This window comes from Elephas maximus, chromosome 11, assembly GCF_024166365.1.
Source record: "Elephas maximus indicus isolate mEleMax1 chromosome 11, mEleMax1 primary haplotype, whole genome shotgun sequence".
NCBI classification, from domain to species: domain Eukaryota; kingdom Metazoa; phylum Chordata; class Mammalia; order Proboscidea; family Elephantidae; genus Elephas; species Elephas maximus.
The window spans coordinates 19,997,010-20,015,084 of NC_064829.1; the positions used below are offsets into that span (position 1 = coordinate 19,997,010).

The window sequence follows — 18,075 nt, forward strand, 5'->3', positions numbered from 1 at the left end:
TTAAAGTTTTAATAACTGTGGTAATGAATTTGAATTATTTAAATGTTCCTGGTATGTATTACAAAATTGATTTTCTGAAGTTGAGCTACAAATCAAATACATTCCCAACAACAGTATATGAAAGTAACTATTTTGCACAACTAACAGGCACCTTCTATGTTTACCAACCATGCCCCCTCCTGCAAGGTATTTTTATAGGCTCCACTATGCTAACTTATTTTTTTTCACAGCAACATGAAAAAAAAATTGACATAGTGGTGCTTATGAAAATACCTCATCGGGGGAGGACACAGTTGGCATACAAATGTAGAAAGTACACGTTATTTGCTTAAAAATACAGTATCTGAAGAGAAAAAAAAAGCAGCAAGATATTAGTTTCGTAGGTGAAAATAATGCCTTTTCTTTCATTCCTAGTGGGCTGAATGTTTTTTTATATTTTATCTTCATGTGTATTAGCCATTTTTATTATCTAATTTAACGTTCGCCTCTGTCCAGGAAATTACTTTTGTTGATCTACTTTTTTTGTCATTTAAACTTGTTGCGTTTGTTTAACAGTTTACATACATTGGTGGATTTACATAAAAGTATCTTCAAACTAATTTCATCTTATCTTACCATCACAAAGCACTATAAAGCTTATTGGCAGAAATGTTTGTCGTATTAAAACTGATGGAAGAGGATTTGAGAATTTAAATAATTTTTAAAACTGTATAGATATGATAAAACTTAGAACTAAGATCTCTTGTATCTTAATTTTCGTATCAACTTTTCCTATATTTTATGCTTAGTTTTTTCCAACAAACATTTAATGAGTACCAATAAGGCACCTGGTTCTTTCCTTTTTCATACCAAATTTTTCATCCTACTTTTCTTTCTTTCTTTCTTTTTTTGTTCTTAATTTATAAATCAACAGTCTTGCTTGTCTATGGAGATGTGTGTGTGTATATAATGTATACAATATTTATGTATATATTATATGTATAAATAACTGTCAATCTGTATTTCTTGTCAAGACTTCTCTCTCAAGATGGAGATACTGAATTAGTCTGGGTTCAGTAAAGTAAACAAGCTATTCTAGGTGCTTTAAGTCGAAAAGGATTTAGTAAAAGGAATTATATGTTTCCATGATTATTGGAAAGGCTGAAGGAATGTGCACTAGGCTGAGCTTCCTAGGTGATGCCTGGACACTCAGAATCCACCTTCAAGTGATGCAGCAACATCTGCTACAATCAAAGTTGGAGGACCACCACTGGAGCTGGAATTCAGGAACAACCTATTGTATCTGTGATCTGGGAGTTCAGATGGTCTCACTGCCACAGTTGCCCCAACACTGGAACCTAGAATTTTTGACCATACCCTGCATTGCAAGGACCTTTTGATGCTTCAGTGATCTTGCATGATGACGTAAAACCATCGCAAAACCTTAGGAAGATGGCCTCTGCTTTGTTTTTGGCTTTCAAACAAACCTCTGTAGCCCAGTAGGGTACAATAAAAGGTGGTAGGAATGAATGAATGAATGCTGAGTACCAACTGATCATATTCAGCACACCCATATTTCCGGTTTCCACTAGATGTCCTTTACTAGGTGTTCTGTAAATAACTCACATTTGGTATACCTGAAATCAAACATTATGTATAAATCATACTTACTTCCCTCCCAGCCCTCCTTAACAGTTAATGGCATCCCCTGGCCGTGTAGTTAGAAACTAATTTGTGTTGTTAACCATGTTTAAATGTCTTTTAGAATAGTTTCTTTCATCTGCCCTCTTGTCTGCCCCATTTTCAGCTGCTCTAATTCAGTCTTCCTAGCTTCGTCTTTCGTCATGTTTATATTTTATACCTTGTTTCCCTTATACTCTCAAATCCTTGATGTTCTCACTTGTCTGGAATGTCCTTTCAGTCATTTGCTGAGTGAATGTCACCCTCTCTTCTGTAGTTCCTGGTTCATATCTTTATAGGGGCACACTGTTTTTTAATCATTTGTTTTTCATCTCCTACCAGATGACGTTTGCCCAGGAAGAGCATGGGATTTAGTTTAGGATTTAGAAGATTCTTGATAACTATTTGTATAATGAACTTGTACCATTGTAAACTCAGCTAATCTAATAACTCTCAAAGTATATAAAATGATACTTGTAGCTAAAATATCAATAATTTAGTGTGTAGAAATGCATTGGAATGGTTTTGAAGAGTTTATTTTAGGTTTTTTTTTTATTAGGAAAGTAATAATCCCCAAACTCAATGCCATCGAGTCAATTCTGACTCATAATGACCCTATATAGGACAGAGTAGAACTGCTCCATAGGTTTTCTAAGGGTGAATCTTAATGAAAGCCGACTGCCACATCTTCTGCAAGGAAAGTAGTGATAATATGGGCTTATTTAAAAAAAGAGAATCAACCCATCTCCCAGAGATAATAGTTTAGTGTGTATCTTTATCATTACAGATTTTTTATGTAATAGCAACATGTATGCATGCAATTTTTAGCACAAATAGATTCATACTACAAATTGAGAAGATTGTAATTCCTATCCTCAACCCCCCACCTGTTGACGGCAGTGTTTTTGTTTGTTTGTTTTTATTCTCAAGCCCCTACCTCCCTTTCCCAATCTCTAGTTATTCTCTGCAAGTAGGCTGGTGCCAAGGATGATTTCACTCCCTTTTAAACACACTGCATTTTGGCTAAGCCAGCTAGATCCAGGCTGTCCCCTAGTTTTCTTGAATGTGGAAGGCTGGGCATTGGTCTTGCCCAAGTTAAGTGTTAGGTATCCCATACTCTGTGGTAAGTGTCCTCAAAATTTTAGGCGTTTGTAACTCAGTATTTGTTGTCTTTACTTTTGTGTGCGTGTGATTCTAAAATTGGTTTATCATTATTATCATTATGGGATAGTATTATGGGATATTATAGTCCTCCTTTATGCCGATTTAACAATCTCTAAGTTTCCCTGTCCTCTCAGCATTATCACACACTCAGCTGGTTTGTTATATTGGCCCAGTTTCCTCTGAAAGTTTTTCTGAAGCCTGTTTCTGAAATCATCCAAGTGAATTAGATTACAATTGATATAAGTGTTATTTGTAAAACTTGGGTGTATCTCATCTTTTCTGTTTGTATTCACTCTTTAGCCATCTGATTCTGTTCACATTACAAATGATGATGAAAGATTTCTACACCATCTTATCTTAGAAGAGAAGGAGAAAGATAGCTTTACTGCTGTGGTTATCACAGGAGTACAACCAGAACACATACAGTACTTGAAAAATTATTTCCATCTCTGGACACGACAGTTAACGTAAGTAATTACGTTTGATTCAGGACGTGTTGCTACTTATCTCTTACAACACAGAAAATACTACGGATGCATTTGAACGCTTTTTAGTGTTCTTTTTGCTCCTGTGCCATTTCCTTCAATGCAGCATCCAATACTCTGATGTTAGCGTTAAAACGGCTCTTTCTGTGTATTTATAGGTCATCTATGGTGTACTGAGCATTATTTGAGGCACAGGTTTTTGTTTTGTTTTGTTTTTGGTGGTAAGATGTATATGAGAAAAAATTTGCCGTTTTAACCGTTTTTAAGTATGCAATTTAATGACACTAACTGCATTCACTGTATTGTGCAACCATCACCATTACCTGTTTCCAAAAGTTTTTCATCTCCCCAAACAGAAGCTTAGTACCCGTTACATACTAACACCGCATCTCCCCTTCCCACCCACCCCTGGTAATGACTAATAAACTTTTGTCTAAGTGGGATTATACAATATTTCTCCTTTTTTTGTCTGACTTCATTCCCTCAGCATGTTTTCAGGGTTCATCCGTGTCATAGCATGTGTCAGAATTTCTATTTATGGCTGAGAGGCACAGACTTTATGTCTATTTTAAAAGTTTTTTATTGTTGTAAAAATATATGACATATTTGCCAATTTAATGTTTTTCACTTGTACAGTTTAGTGACATCGATGACATTAATCGGCTGTGCAACCACTACCAATATCCGTTGCCAAATTTTTCATCGGCATAGACAAAAACTCAGTGCTTCCTAAACGGTGACTCCCTTTTCCCCTCCCTCCCACCTCCTGTTAACCAGTATACGTTTGCCTGTTCTAGATATTTCATAGGAGTGAGGTCATACAATATTTGTGTTTTTGTGCCTGGCTTGTTTCACACATTCATATTGTAGCATGTATCAGGACTTAATTTCTCTTTATAGTTGAATAATACTCCATTGTATGTATATACCACATTTTGTTTATCCATTCATCTGGCATAGGCTTTCTGACAACTATTATAAGAATTAAAATAAACTCCATGATTTAGGAAATTCAGCACTGCCAGTCCCATGTCCCCCTTTTGTGTTTTTTTTTCCATAGCATAATCTTCCATACCATGTATTTTACTTATTTGTTTGTCTGCCTTCCCTTATTGGAATGTCTTTTTTAATTTTTTTTTTATTCACTGACTGTATCCCTAGTGCCTAGAAGAATTTCTCCTACATAGTAGATGCTCAGTAAATGCTTGTTGAAGGAGTACATCAAGCCTATTTTCGAAAGTACACTATGCTAATTTTTATACGAAAGTACTTTAAATAAATCATTGTATAGTTATTCCAATAAAACTTAATATTATTCTAGGGACTGTATATCCCAGTAAGCTAAACCAGAGGAATGGTTATCAAATGGCCATGTTTTTCCTCTGAGGCTGTGCAGCATAGACCATTTACTGAATTGTTTCCGTAGTTTGCATTAGTCTGAAGTCTTACAAAATGGGTATGTCTTCAGAAAATGCATGTTTTTAAAAAATATCATTTTATATTTACTCAAAAAACTATTGCACTTAATTTGAGATTTTCTATTTAAACATGAATTTAGGTAACGTAGTTTAAAATTTGTCTTTCATGGAAATTTGGTTTATAAGGGCATCTTTTTTATTTTTGAATAATGCTGTTTTTTGGCCTTGTAGCCCAAGATATTTAAGGACATTGGGTTTTACTTCCCTAAGTGCATATTATATTAGCTATATAAAAAATTAAATGATAATTTGTTTTAACCGAAGGCACCCGGCGCAGATAACACGTAATTAATTACAGTCCTGCTGTAACAAAGAGTAATGTATAACTTTATTCTTTGAAATAGACGATTGTTATGCTATCTGAAGTAATCTTTCTTAATTCATGGTAGTAAACTAACTGCTGATTATGGTGTCATACTTTTATTTTGAGATATCTGAAGAAAGATCTAAAGATTTTCAAATTTCCTTTTATCTCAATGGCATTTTAAAGAGTAGGTATGATAATAAACTTAATTATTTTTTGGTTAAAATTTATATGATGAAATAGTTCAAATTCCCATTTGAGGAGTAGACATGGTATTTTTTAGCCCTCAGTCCCACCAAAATACAGTCTTTTTTAAACTTTTACTTAAAAAATAAAGTAGCAAAGATTTCTGAAGCAGTTGTTTTCAAAAACCAGAAAACCAAACCTGTTGTTGTTGATTCAATTCTGACTCATATAATGCAGTAGTTTTTGTTTGTTTTTGGAATGTTGAGGCAAGAATAGTTCTAGAGTGATATTCTTAGTTGAGAACATAATTTGATCCAATATACTTCCTGATATTTGAGTCCTTTCTATAATATCTCTGATAAATAGATGTATAGCCAATTCTAGTATATTTTATTTGGTGAACTATATTTCTTGGAAGTGTAAAGTATGGGCTCTGGATTTGGAAAGACCACCTCTCTCAAAATCTAGTTCTGTGACCTTAGGTAAATTATGTAAACTCTTTGAGCCTTAGTTTCTGTATCTGTAAAATGAGATGTAATAATACCTGCATTTCAGGATTGTTTTTAACCACTAAGTAAGATACCATATTAAAAAAATACTTAGTATAAGTGGTTGACACCTAGTAAGTAGCTATTAATTTTTTTTCGGTAGAAGATTATATGAACTGTAGTTTTATGTGAATTAAAGTATAAAGTTATTCTTCTATATTTTAGGCATATTTATCATTACTATATTCATGGCCCAAAAGGAAATGAAATACGTACATCAAAAGAAGTTGGACCTTTCAACAACATCGATATTGAAGTAAGATCAAAATCCATCTTAAAATATTTTGGATTATTAGGCATCTGCTCCAGTCACAAGTGACTCCAAATAACAAGTTAGTCGATAATTAGGCAGCTCCTCATTCCTTAATCTTTTACCAAAGTATTTTGGTAATTTTATATCTAAATAAACAGATCATTCTTAGATGTATTTTCCTTCAACCTTTATTTACTATACTATTTGGTTTCTCTTTTTCCTCTCTCTTCTGTAGACATATGAGTTATTGCTGAACTTCATGTCTTGAAGCAGGGAGGAAAAGGGACAAGACTTTCTTTCATAGACGTCTAAGTGGTGACTTATGATTCAGAAGCAGAGAACATTTTAGTGTTGGGTTCTCACTGCCCTTGCCCACACATTAGAGTTTCACATACATCATTGTCCCACTCACTGCCTCTAGCAAGAAACCTTGAGTTAAATCTACTCATGACTTATCTGTCCTTCAGCTCTGATTCGCTGTTCCTTTGTTTACTTTCTGTTTTTAGTAGCATATTCCTTATTGAGATGCTACTGAAAGCCATTTAACCTATAAATACACACAACACACAGGTATATATACATATATTTCATGAAAGTAGATGATTACGTATACAAATAAAAATAGTTTTTGCCTGTTCTGTTGTTGGATCAAAGCTGAGAACAAAAGTGAAGTCGCCGTAGAATTTAATTATTTTTGTTTTATTTTTATTTTAGATTTCTATGTTTGAAAAAGGGAAGGCACCTAAGATTGTCAACCTAAGGGAAATACAAGATGACATGCAGACGTTGTATATAAACACAGCAGCTGATAGTTTTGAGTTCAAGGCTCATGTTGAAGGAGACGGTGTAGTGGAAGGGATTATTCGATATCATCCTTTCTTATATGATAGAGAAACTTACCCTGATGATCCATGCTTTCCATCAAGTATGTTGAATCTCTTATTTTAGCTACAAAATGTGAAGTTGTAATTTAGGATAGTGATTTGTTTTTTTAATCATTGTTACTAGTTGGGCTATTAAGGTTAGATGAATATTTAGTTTTTTTCCTTGTGCAAGTCTTCTTCATATATTAGATATTTGTAATTTTATAATTCTTGACTTTTGTGTATATTCAATTCCAGATGAATAAAGCACTGGCTTTAAGAAACATCATGTATGTTCCTTTCTCATAGACATCTTACTGAACTGAACTTTTAGCAATATACAGCATATTAATCTTTTATATATTCCCCGTATTGTCTTCCTTTTTTCTTTGACTGTGTTGGTATTTATAAATTACTCTTAAGCATTATGTAGTCATAGCTATCAGTTTTTTCTTTACACTTTCTGATTTTGTCTTGTTGTAGAAAGGCTTCTTATACCTCAAGATTATAAAAATATCCTATAGTGGGTTTTGTTTTTGTCCTTTTATATTTAGATCTTTAATGCATCTGTAATCTTCTTTGTGTATAAAGTGAGGTAGGGCGTTGATATTTTCCATGTGGGTGTTCAGTTTCCTGGCACCAATTATTGGATGTTACATTCCCCAGTAGTTTGAACGATCGCTTTTATAATATATTAAGTTCCTATAAGTACGTATAGGATTCTTTACTATGAGGCAATGATCTCTTTTACATTTTTATACATGAGTAATAATATGTCTTACAGCTTTATCCTGTACGTTGATATCTTTAGAGCAAGGCGTTCTCACTATGCTGCTTTTTTGAGATTGTTCTTAATTCTTGAGCTTGTGCTCTTCTAGATGAACTTCGGAATTGGCTGTATATTCACTTGAAAAAGTTCTAGTGGAATTATTGGGATTGCACTGAATTTATAGATTAACAATGTAAATTTTCTCATCCACGATATGTCCTTAGTACATCCTTATGGTTGTGGGTTCTGGAACCAGATTTCCTGAGTTCGAATTTCATCTTTGCCACTTTCTGCTGTACAGACTTGGACAGACCACTCCCTGCCTCAGTTTCCTTATCTGCAACATGAGGGTAGTAGTTCATATCTTATAGAGGTGTTGTGAGCCTTAAGTATGAAACTGTTCCAAGTCCTTAGAGTAGTGCCCAACACTGTTTAGTAAGTACTCAATGCGTGTTTTACTCAGTGGCTCTGCCTCTGGTGAGGTCTCTGACTCCTTTTTAATTTGCTATTTCTGAATTTCTCTGCTTATAGGCAAAGAGCAAGATAAAGTTCTTCAAATGATGTCCTAAAATAGGAGCAGATAAGTTGAGTGATGATCCTAGGGGTTCTTCTCTAAAAGCAAAGTGATTTCGCTTTATCAGAAAGAGCTTTTACATAGGGACTTCTCATGAGGGCTTTTTGTGGGGAGAGGAAGGCTTTATGTTAGGTGGGTGACTTGTTACAAGGATAACTGAGGTGTTACTCTATCAGGATCATAATGTCTGATCCTGATTTATCTGGATTGCTAAGCATAATAATAATTATGGTAATTGTTTTTGATGCTTAGTAACATATCTTGTAATATATTTCTAACTGTGCTCATATTTTATGCTTACCTCAATCTGATCTTTTAAAATTTAAGCATTTATTATATAAGGTAAACTTAAATCCAGTGTTATTGCCTGATTTGTCCAAACTAATAAATTTGCTGTATCTAGATACCATAGATTGACCAGATAGTTTTCATGTGAACATACAGGCCTGAAAGAATTGTGAAAACTATGTTTTAGGTGTAGGATTCAAGCTTCTGTATATGTAGGGAGAAGGATTCAGCTATAGGGGATAATGTCTTAGGGAATGTGAGTACTTTTACTTGTTACATAGTTGTAAAGATCGCAGGCTTAGCAGCTATCTCGGTGCGCTGAAGACATAGATTGCTTAGTGTAGAAGTAGATAATTAGTGACTTTTAAATGACAGACACCATTGATAATGTGGCATCTACTTGGGAACTCTTCCCCTTCTGAGGGCAGAGAGTAAAGCTGCCTTTAGTTTTTATAGGATGCAATTTGAGAGATCATATGGGTTTGTGTTACCATGTCTCTAAAGTAACTTTAATATTTTACTGAGAGAAATTGACTTCTTAGTGATGAAAATTGTATATATTGTATAGTAATGAGCGTTTTGTTTCACTTGCCCCTTTGATCCAGAATTAAAAGATGAAGATGATGATGATGATTGTTTCATAGTTGAGAAAGCAGCAAGAGGGAAAAGGCCTATTTTTGAATGTTTTTGGAATGGACGATTAATACCATATACATCTGTTGAAGAGTAAGTTATGACTTTTGCTGAAATTGTGTTGTTCTATCGTCAAATCTTTTTACTAACAGATATTTTATTCTGTTTAAGCTTTGACTGGTGTACTCCTCCTAAGAAGAGAGGGCTTGCACCAATTGAATGCTACAATAGAATATCTGGTGCATTATTCACTAATGACAAATTTCAGGTCAGCACAAATAAGCTGACTTTTATGGATCTTGAGCTAAAATTGAAAGATAAGAACACCCTGTTTACAAGGATCTTAAACGGACAGGTATGGTTCTAAATATCAAGTTTTGAATGTTGATAAATTTTCTACATACTTTTGTGTATATACATTCCCCACAGTGCTCTTTTTTTTTTTTTAAAAAAAAAGTAAATTTGGTATATGATAAAATTACCATTTTTTTCTTTTTTAAATATACAATTCAGTGGTATTAATTATATTCACCATGTTGTACAACCATTCATTTCCAAATATTTTCCCTGCTCTAATACTCCTTAAGCAATAACTCCCCCTTTCCTCCACTCCGTAGTCCCTGGTAACCACTGATAAACTCTCTTCTCTATGCATTTGCCCATTTTAGGCATTTCATATAAGTGAGATCATACCGTTTTTGTCCTTTTGTGTCTTACTTGCAAATACTCTATTTTGAAGTAAAACACAACTCACACGTAGTATAGATTTTTCCTGAAATTTTGTGTAGTTTGGATTTCATTTAATAAAATACTCTGTTATAATTGTAAGTGATGTATAAATAAGTTTCTCTTCATGAGCATTAAGTGTTCATATCAATCAAAAATTTCAAACTGATCAGAGCATATTTGGATAAAATGTACAGGTCTGTATTAGATCTTAATATCAAGACCTTGACGTAGTGAATAGAAACGATGGAAACATCTTCATTTGATGATAGCATATATGAACAATTGTACCTGGTACAGGGCTATGTTAGCACATTCATAACTTAAATATTTTAATACAATCTTGAGGCTAAAAAGGGGGTCTAACTATGAAATACTTTTGGGCCAAAAGGTGGTTTGAAATTGAACAATATTAAAATACATGTATTGATTTGATAGAACAAGAATTATTCCACTGTCAGTAAATTTTTGACAAAGTTGAATGAGATTAGTGTACTTATATTCTACCCGAATACCTCAGGAAGTTTTACTCAGTAGTAGTCTTTCAGTAGTTTAATATTGGGTTACCAAGGGATAGATGCATTTATTGTCAACAGTATTTATAGTCAACCGTTCTTATAAAATTAATTTTGCAATTATAAAAAAGTGTGAATCTTAGCAGTTTTAGATGTTTTTTGAAAATTATCCAGAGGTCATGTAAAAATGAGTTAGTAGTCAGTTGTGGTAGACTTGGAATTCATTTTACAACATAATATTAATTTTCCAATTCTTTAATTATACTGTACTTTTTAAGTATATATTTTATAATTTTGAAAAGTTTCAAATACACAGAAATGTCAAAAGAATAGTATAATGGATACCTGTATACTCCTCCTAGATTAACTGTCATCTTACTGTGCATGTTAACGTTGTATTTTGACACATTTACTGACTGTCTGGATTTAGTTAATGCATCTGGTAGTTTGTTATTTAAATTATTTAAGTTTTAGCTTAGGCTTGAAGTGCAGTATACAAATTTGGTACACATTTCTATTCCTGGTTAATAATTTTAATATCTAATGAATTAAAACATACTGTGTTGACAAAAAACTGACAAAATTTGCTTCTTTGGCGGGGAGTTGGAACCTGAGAACAGCAGTGGGAGAGGAATGCGTCTTTGGCACTGTGTACCCTTTTGCACCTTTGAGCCTGAATGCGTCTTTGGCACTGTGTACCCTTTTGCACCTTTGAGCCTGAATGCGTCTTTGGCACTGTGTACCCTTTTGCACCTTTGAGCCTTTAGCATGTACATGCATTTCTTATTCAAATAACTTAATAAAGTAAAATTGGATTTTGAAGAGAGCTAATAGCCCTCTAACTGAGGATTTAAAAGTTGCAGAAACTTTAGTTGAAATCACTTTTAATTTTGTCCCGTTTTCCTTTGGGAATACGGTACTCTGGAGTAAGGTGTGTAAGAAAGAATGAGCCTAAGTTTGTGGCTTATCTCTGCATTCTATGAAAGCATGTAATGTGGAGATACCTTCCATATGCCTTCTTCTGGAAAAAAAAAGGAGGCAGGCATTAAACAAGCAAGTAGCAGCTTGCTCCCTGGGCCCTCTCCCAGCAGGGTAAAGAAGGACGGGTAGCAGGGTGATGAGTGCATGAAAAAGAACACATCTTTATATGTATTATTAGAAAACAATTTTTATTTCATAATTAAAGTTTTACTTTTTTAATAGATCACATGTATATATAATATTTAAAAAGAATAAAAGGGTTTATAGCATTGTTTCCCAAACTTTTTTATCACCTTTGTAAGGAGCCTTTTTAGACATTTTTCCTAATTCATGAAATGAAAATTTAATACCTTAGATGTACTGTGTATCTGTTTCATTGTATGTGTGTATGTCTGTGCTTTGTACATAAAAATAGCCTTTTATTGCCATCCATCGAGAATGCATGGTTTACAGTGAGAAGCTTTTCCTTCACCCCTTTGCCAAAGCCACTAATTGGTTCTTCTCCTTGTAGGTATGCAGTGTGAGTACTTTTTTGGTGTGTCCTAGGATTTGAAGCAGGAACGGAGAGCTTTGTGGCTGATATTAACTCTTGGGATCTTGGTTCCAGGGATAATATTGAAGATTTCCTTTCTTCAGTAATAGTTTTGTTTGGAATCTCATAAATTTGTAGGAGAGAAGGATTTAGCAAAATTTCTTTTTTTTTATTAGATTTTCTGAGCTGTGGTATGTGGTGGGAAAAATGGGCTGAATGATAAATGTCTGATTATATTTGTTTACTATATTAATTACATGGAAAATTTAAAATTTTTATAGGAACAGCGAATGAAAATTGACAGAGAATTTGCTTTATGGCTGAAGGACTGTCATGAAAAATATGACAAACAGATAAAATTTACACTCTTTAAAGGAGTAATTACACGTCCTGACCTCCCCTCTAAAAGGCAGGGCCCCTGGGCCACATACTCAGCAATAGAATGGGATGGAAAAATATACAAAGCAGGACAGCTGGTAGGTTTAATTTGTTTTTCGATTCAGTTTTTATTAGAATTTGAAATTAAATTTGATGTGTTGGAATTTAGCCTAAAAATAAAAATAATGCATGTATTGGCTCCTCAGGAAAGAATGAAGTGATATTAATTACATAATTTATTATAACTTAAAAAAAAAAACTTGTATTACTAAAAGCTCATTTAGCAAGGTTTTTATTATTTCTGGCAATAAACTACTCACGTAGAGATTCTCAGTTTTTTTTTAATGTGACATGAAGTAATGATTTTTTAGCAAATATTTATAGAGCAACTACTGCATGTAAGTTACGTGCATTTTCATTGTAGAGAATGCAGAGTTCTAGAAATGTGCTTTGTCCTTAGGGATATTATAGTTTAAAAATGGAGATAACATAAACACAAATAATAAAAGGTTTGAAGGGGATAAGTGATATGAAAAGAGGAGAATTTTCTGGCTTTGGGTGTTGATAAGGCATGGGAGAAGAAGGCAAATCTTGAAATACTTGGGAAAAAGTGGCGTTTGCTGAGGGCCCTGAAAGTGGTAGTGGTTCAGTTTACACAGTTAATTACAGAGGTCGAAGGCGGCCGTTCCCTCCATCAATGTGAGAATCATCATCATGTATTCAGAGCCATGGAACTGGAGATCATTCAGAAGTAGTGAGTGTAGCTAGAGAATAGGCCAAGGACTGAACCTGGGGCCTTCCCAACATTTATGGGTTAGAATGAAAAGCAGGAGCTGGTAAAGGATACCGAGAGGGTAAGCTGGTAAGATTGAGGCCAACTCGAGCAGTTGAGTCAGGTTCTCGTTGGGTATAAATACAAACGCTTACAGTTTTGTTAGAAATTTCCAAATTGGATTAATGAAATTTATCCTTAAACTTTTCAAGCCGAGAAAGAAAATGAAATCTCACAGGCAAGTTTTGAACGGATGTATTTGAAAGAAATGTTAACTTGCTACAGTTTTTAATTGGTGTTCTTTGTCTGAGAGCAAGAGATTTTATGGGGAAAAAAATTTTTGAGGTACTTTGGGATTCATAGTAATTGACTTTGAAAACATTCTGGACCCAGTAACAAATGCTTAGCTATGACATTTTTGTGTGGTGCCCAACTGGTGTATCTTTACGACGTTATGTTAAGAATAAGTAGAGACCTTCACAAATATAATTTTCTTGGAATATTAAAATACACTTTTCATTAGTTTTTCTAATTATTGATACTAAGAGTTGTTTTCTTCTATAAAATAGTTCTGTGAAATGATTATTAAATTAATATTAAATCTGTTTCTGTTACTAAAATACTAAAGCCTTTTTTTTTTAAACAAAACATTAGGTGAAGACAATCAAGACACTCCCCCTCTTTTATGGAAGCATAGTAAGATTTTTTCTTTATGGTGATCATGATGGAGAAGTATATGCTACAGGAGGAGAGGTTCAGATTGCAATGGTAGGACCCCAAGAAATGAAGCTATTCATTGAAAGTCTCTGGGTGCTACTTGCTTTTGTTTAAATATTGAAATAAAGATACAGTATTTTAGATTTTGCTTGCATTTAGTTTTGGATACAGTGGTTGTGGTTTTGGCATGAATTTTCATATTTAGTGTCTTTACTAATCTATAGAATTTAACATCTGTATGCCCAGTGTTTCATAAACATACATACATTATTGCTAGTTGTCACAGTAATTTTGTAAAGAATGCATTTTCTCAAGGGCCCACAAACAGTTGGAGCCAGAACTCTGTCTCAAGAATAACTCCAAAACTACAGTGGTTTTTTTTTTTTTATACTACACTTTGTTAATATTTGGATAGTCTATAATTAGGCCTAAGGGGGTGACATGATACACTGAAATAAACACTGTGGAATAATGTAGAACAATCTAATGTGATTTATGTACTTAATTAAGGTCAAATATATTTCTTTGGAAGAAATAAAAACTAATGTTTTCATTGCAGCTAGATTTAAATAGTTTTCTTTGAAATATTTGTCTAAACTTATTTGTTCAGGAACCTCAAGCATTGTATGATGAAATAAAAACTGTGCCAATTGCAAAACTGGATAGGACAGTTGCTGAGAAAGCTGTAAAAAAATATGTAGAAGATGAAATGGCGAGGTAAGCAAAAATATGTAGAAGATGAAATGGCGAGGTAAGCCGCATTTTAAGATGAATGACAAAAATAACGAAGATGAATCATAATGCTTTTAAGTAGTCTTGAGTGTATTGTTTTACTCTTACGCTAGGCCATTTGTAGTCTTTGATGTTGTAATGAACTTTCTGTCATAAAAAAAAAAATTGACAGCCCTAGTTATTATAAAACATTTGTAGAAAAAGTAACAAATTTCGTATATGTAAAATTTGTCACTCGGGTACTATATTAAGGTGTTAAAAAAAAAAAAAACTTGATTTGTGACTAGAAGAAAATTGTTTTAACTACCAGAGATAAAGATTATTACAAAAAAAAGGAAAAGGGAGTGGCTCTTCTGCTTGCCTGGTTAACGAGCAGATTCTTACTGAATTTCACTGATAATTCTTTTAATCTTAGAGCTTATATTATCTCCCAAAAGTAACGTATACTAAAAATGAATGGAAAAACAACAAAAGATTGAAAATTCCTGGCTCTTAATACCAAGAGGTTTTATTTTACATTTTCAGTAGTTACAGGGATAGTTAAGTAGGAAAAATTTTAGATGAAATTTTAGAATTCCAGTTTTAACCTTTCAAAATATATCAGAAAAACATTTTTAAGATTCCACTAACTTATATTTTTCTAATTAGGACCATAATTAACATACTTTGTGAATCATTAATGTGCTGCTTTCATAACAGGCTCCCTGATAGATTGTCAGTAACTTGGCCTGAAGGAGATGAACTATTGCCAAATGAGATTAGGCCTGCTGGAACCCCTATTGGTATGTTTTGTTTTTTTCCCCTATTACTGAAATAATGCTTCTCTTGTTTCTCACATTTCCAATATGTAAAAGACCATGAAAAGTTAAAATGTAATGTCAAGACATCATAGATTGGGTATAATTAAGATACTTTTTCCCTTTAAATTTTGGACTAATAGGTGCATTAAGAATTGAAATACTGAATAAAAAAGGGGAAGCAATGCAAAAGCTTCCAGGAACAAGTCATGGAGGGTCAAAGAAACTCCTGGTTGAGCTCAAAGTTATATTACACTGTAAGTATACAAGTCGGTTTAGATCTTTAATGTATAGTACAGATTTAAATATCTTCATGTAATTATTGGTAACCTAGCAATCTTATTTTTTTTTAGCAGTCTTAGAGCTAGACATTGTTAGGTTGGTGTCTCCATTTCCTAGGGCTGCTGTAAGAAAATTCTACAAAAGTGTTTTTTTTTTTTTAATTGAAGGTTTACAGACCAAATTAGTTTCTCATTAAACAATTAATACACATATTGTTTTGTGACATTGGTTGCCAGCCCCATGACATGTCAACACTCTCCCCGTCTCAGCCTTGAGTTCCCCATTACCAGCTTTCCTGTCCCCGCCTGCCTTCTCATCCTTGCCCCTGAGCCTGTGTGCCCATTTAATTTTGTTTTATTGGCCTATCTAATCTGGCTGAAGGGTGAACCTCAGGAGTGACTTCAGAACTGAGGTAAAAGGGAATGCAGGGGCCATACTCTCAAGAGTTTTTCCAGTCCCTGTCAGACCAGTAAGTCAGGTCTTTTTTGTGAATTAGAATTTTGTTCTACATTTTTCTCTAGCTCTGTCCAGGATCCTCTATTGTGATCCCTATTAGAGCAGCCTGTGGTGGTAGCTGGGCACCATCTAGTTGTGCTGGACTCAGTCTGGTGGAGGCTGTGGGAGCTGTGGTCCATTTAGTCCTTTGGACTAATCTTTCCCTTTTGTGTTTGGCTTTCTTCATTCTCCCTTGCTCCAGATGGAGTGGGACCAGTGGAGTATCTTAGATGGCCATTCCCAGGCTTATAAGACCCCAGATGCTGCTTACCAAAGTAGGATGTCAAGCATTTTCTTTATAAACTATGTTATGCCAATTGAGCTAGACATCCCTTGAAGCCATGAGCCCTAGCCCTCAACCCAATTAATTCATTACCTTAGGGAGTTTGGATGTGTCTGCCATGACCTTGCCTTGGTCAGGTTGTGCTGACTTCCCTAGTATTATGTACTGTCTTACCCTTCACCAGTTACCACTTACCTATTTTCTAGTTAGTGTTTTTCCCTCCCACCGCTCTGCTCTCTCGTAACCATCAAAGATTGTTGCTGTGTGTAAACCTTTTCGTGAGTTTTTATAATAGAGGTCTCATACAGTATTTCATCCTTTTATGATTGACTCATTTCACTCAGCATAATCACCTCCAGAGCCATCCATGTTGTGAGATGTTTCACAGATTCGTCATTGTTCTTTATTGTGTAATGTTCTGTTGTGTGTATATACCATAATTTGTTTATCCATTCATCTGTTGATGGGCACCTAGGTTGTTTTTATCTTTTTGCTGTTGTGACTAATGCTGCAGTGAACATGGGTGTTCATATGTCTATTTGTGTGATGGATCTTATTTCTCTAGAATATATTCCTAGGAGTGGGATAGTTGGATCATATGGTATTTCTATTTCTAGCTTTTTAAGGAAGTGCCATATCGTTTTCCAAAATGGTTGTACCATTTTACATTCCCACCAGCAGTGCATAAGAGTTCCAAGCTACCCACAGCCTCTCCAACATTTATTTTCTGTTTTTTTGATTTGTGCCAGTAATGTTGGGGTGAGATGATATCTCATTGTAGATTTGATTTGCATTACTCTAATGGCTGGTGATCTTGAACATTTCCTCGTGTGTCTGTTAACCGCCTGAATGTCTTCTTTGATGAAGTATCTGTTCATATCCTTTGCCCATTTTTTAATTGGATTATTTGTGTTTTTGTTGGATTTTCCTGTAGATTTTAGAAATTAGACCTTTGTCAGATTTGTTATAGCCAAATTTTTTTTTCCAGTCTGTAGGTTATATTTTTACTCTTTTGGTGAAGTCTTCAGGTGAGCATAAATGTTTAATTTTTAGACCATCTCAGTTACCTAGCTTATCTTCTGGTGTTTGTGTATTGTTAGTTATGGTTTGTATCCTATTTATACCATTTTTAGGGAGCAGTGGGTGGTTTTAAAGAACAGAAATTTAATGTGTTGTACAGGTCTGGTGTCTACAAATCCAAACAGGGCTGTGTTGATTCTTTCTGAGGGCTCTGAGAGAGTAACTATTCCATGCCTCCCTCCCGACTCCTGGCAATTTTTGATGTTCTTTGGCTTCTATCTCCATAGTCACATGGCTATTCTCCTTTCTAACTCCCCCGTGTGTTCTCTTTATAAGACATTTTGATGGGAATAGGACCCACTGTACTCCAGTATAAGCTCATATTAACTGATAATATCTTCAAAGACTGAATTTCCAAATAAGGTCACAAGGTTTAGGACTTCAACTTATCTTTTGGACGACACAATTCAATCTACAACACTTGACTTCTGTGACACCATGTACTTCATTTCTCCAACCTTTTTTGGCTTCTCAGTGTCCTTTTGCTTGATCCTTCTCTATGCCACATCCAAATGTTACAGTACTTCAGGGTTTTATCCTAGGCACATCTTCTCTTTCTAGGCAGTCCCGTTTATTTCTTA

The 18,075-nt window shown here is 34.3% G+C and overlaps 1 protein-coding gene across 2 annotated transcripts in view; it reads left to right on the forward strand.

Annotated features, from left to right (window-relative positions):
• SMCHD1 (structural maintenance of chromosomes flexible hinge domain containing 1) overlaps positions 1–18,075 on the forward strand; it is a 183,890-nt gene that overhangs the window by 68,446 nt on the left and 97,369 nt on the right. Inside the window, exons 8-17 of one of the 2 annotated variants that reach the window (XM_049901053.1) lie at positions 3,124–3,290; positions 5,990–6,080; positions 6,792–7,002; positions 9,177–9,297; positions 9,376–9,559; positions 12,240–12,434; positions 13,763–13,876; positions 14,436–14,542; positions 15,257–15,339; positions 15,498–15,611. In XM_049901053.1, coding sequence (XP_049757010.1) covers positions 3,124–3,290; positions 5,990–6,080; positions 6,792–7,002; positions 9,177–9,297; positions 9,376–9,559; positions 12,240–12,434; positions 13,763–13,876; positions 14,436–14,542; positions 15,257–15,339; positions 15,498–15,611 — 1,387 coding nt within the window. Of the gene's footprint in view, positions 1–3,123; positions 3,291–3,739; positions 4,045–5,989; positions 6,081–6,791; positions 7,003–9,176; positions 9,298–9,375; positions 9,560–12,239; positions 12,435–13,762; positions 13,877–14,435; positions 14,543–15,256; positions 15,340–15,497; positions 15,612–18,075 lie in introns of those variants that run through there. The other variant, XM_049901054.1, reaches the window with a different exon arrangement.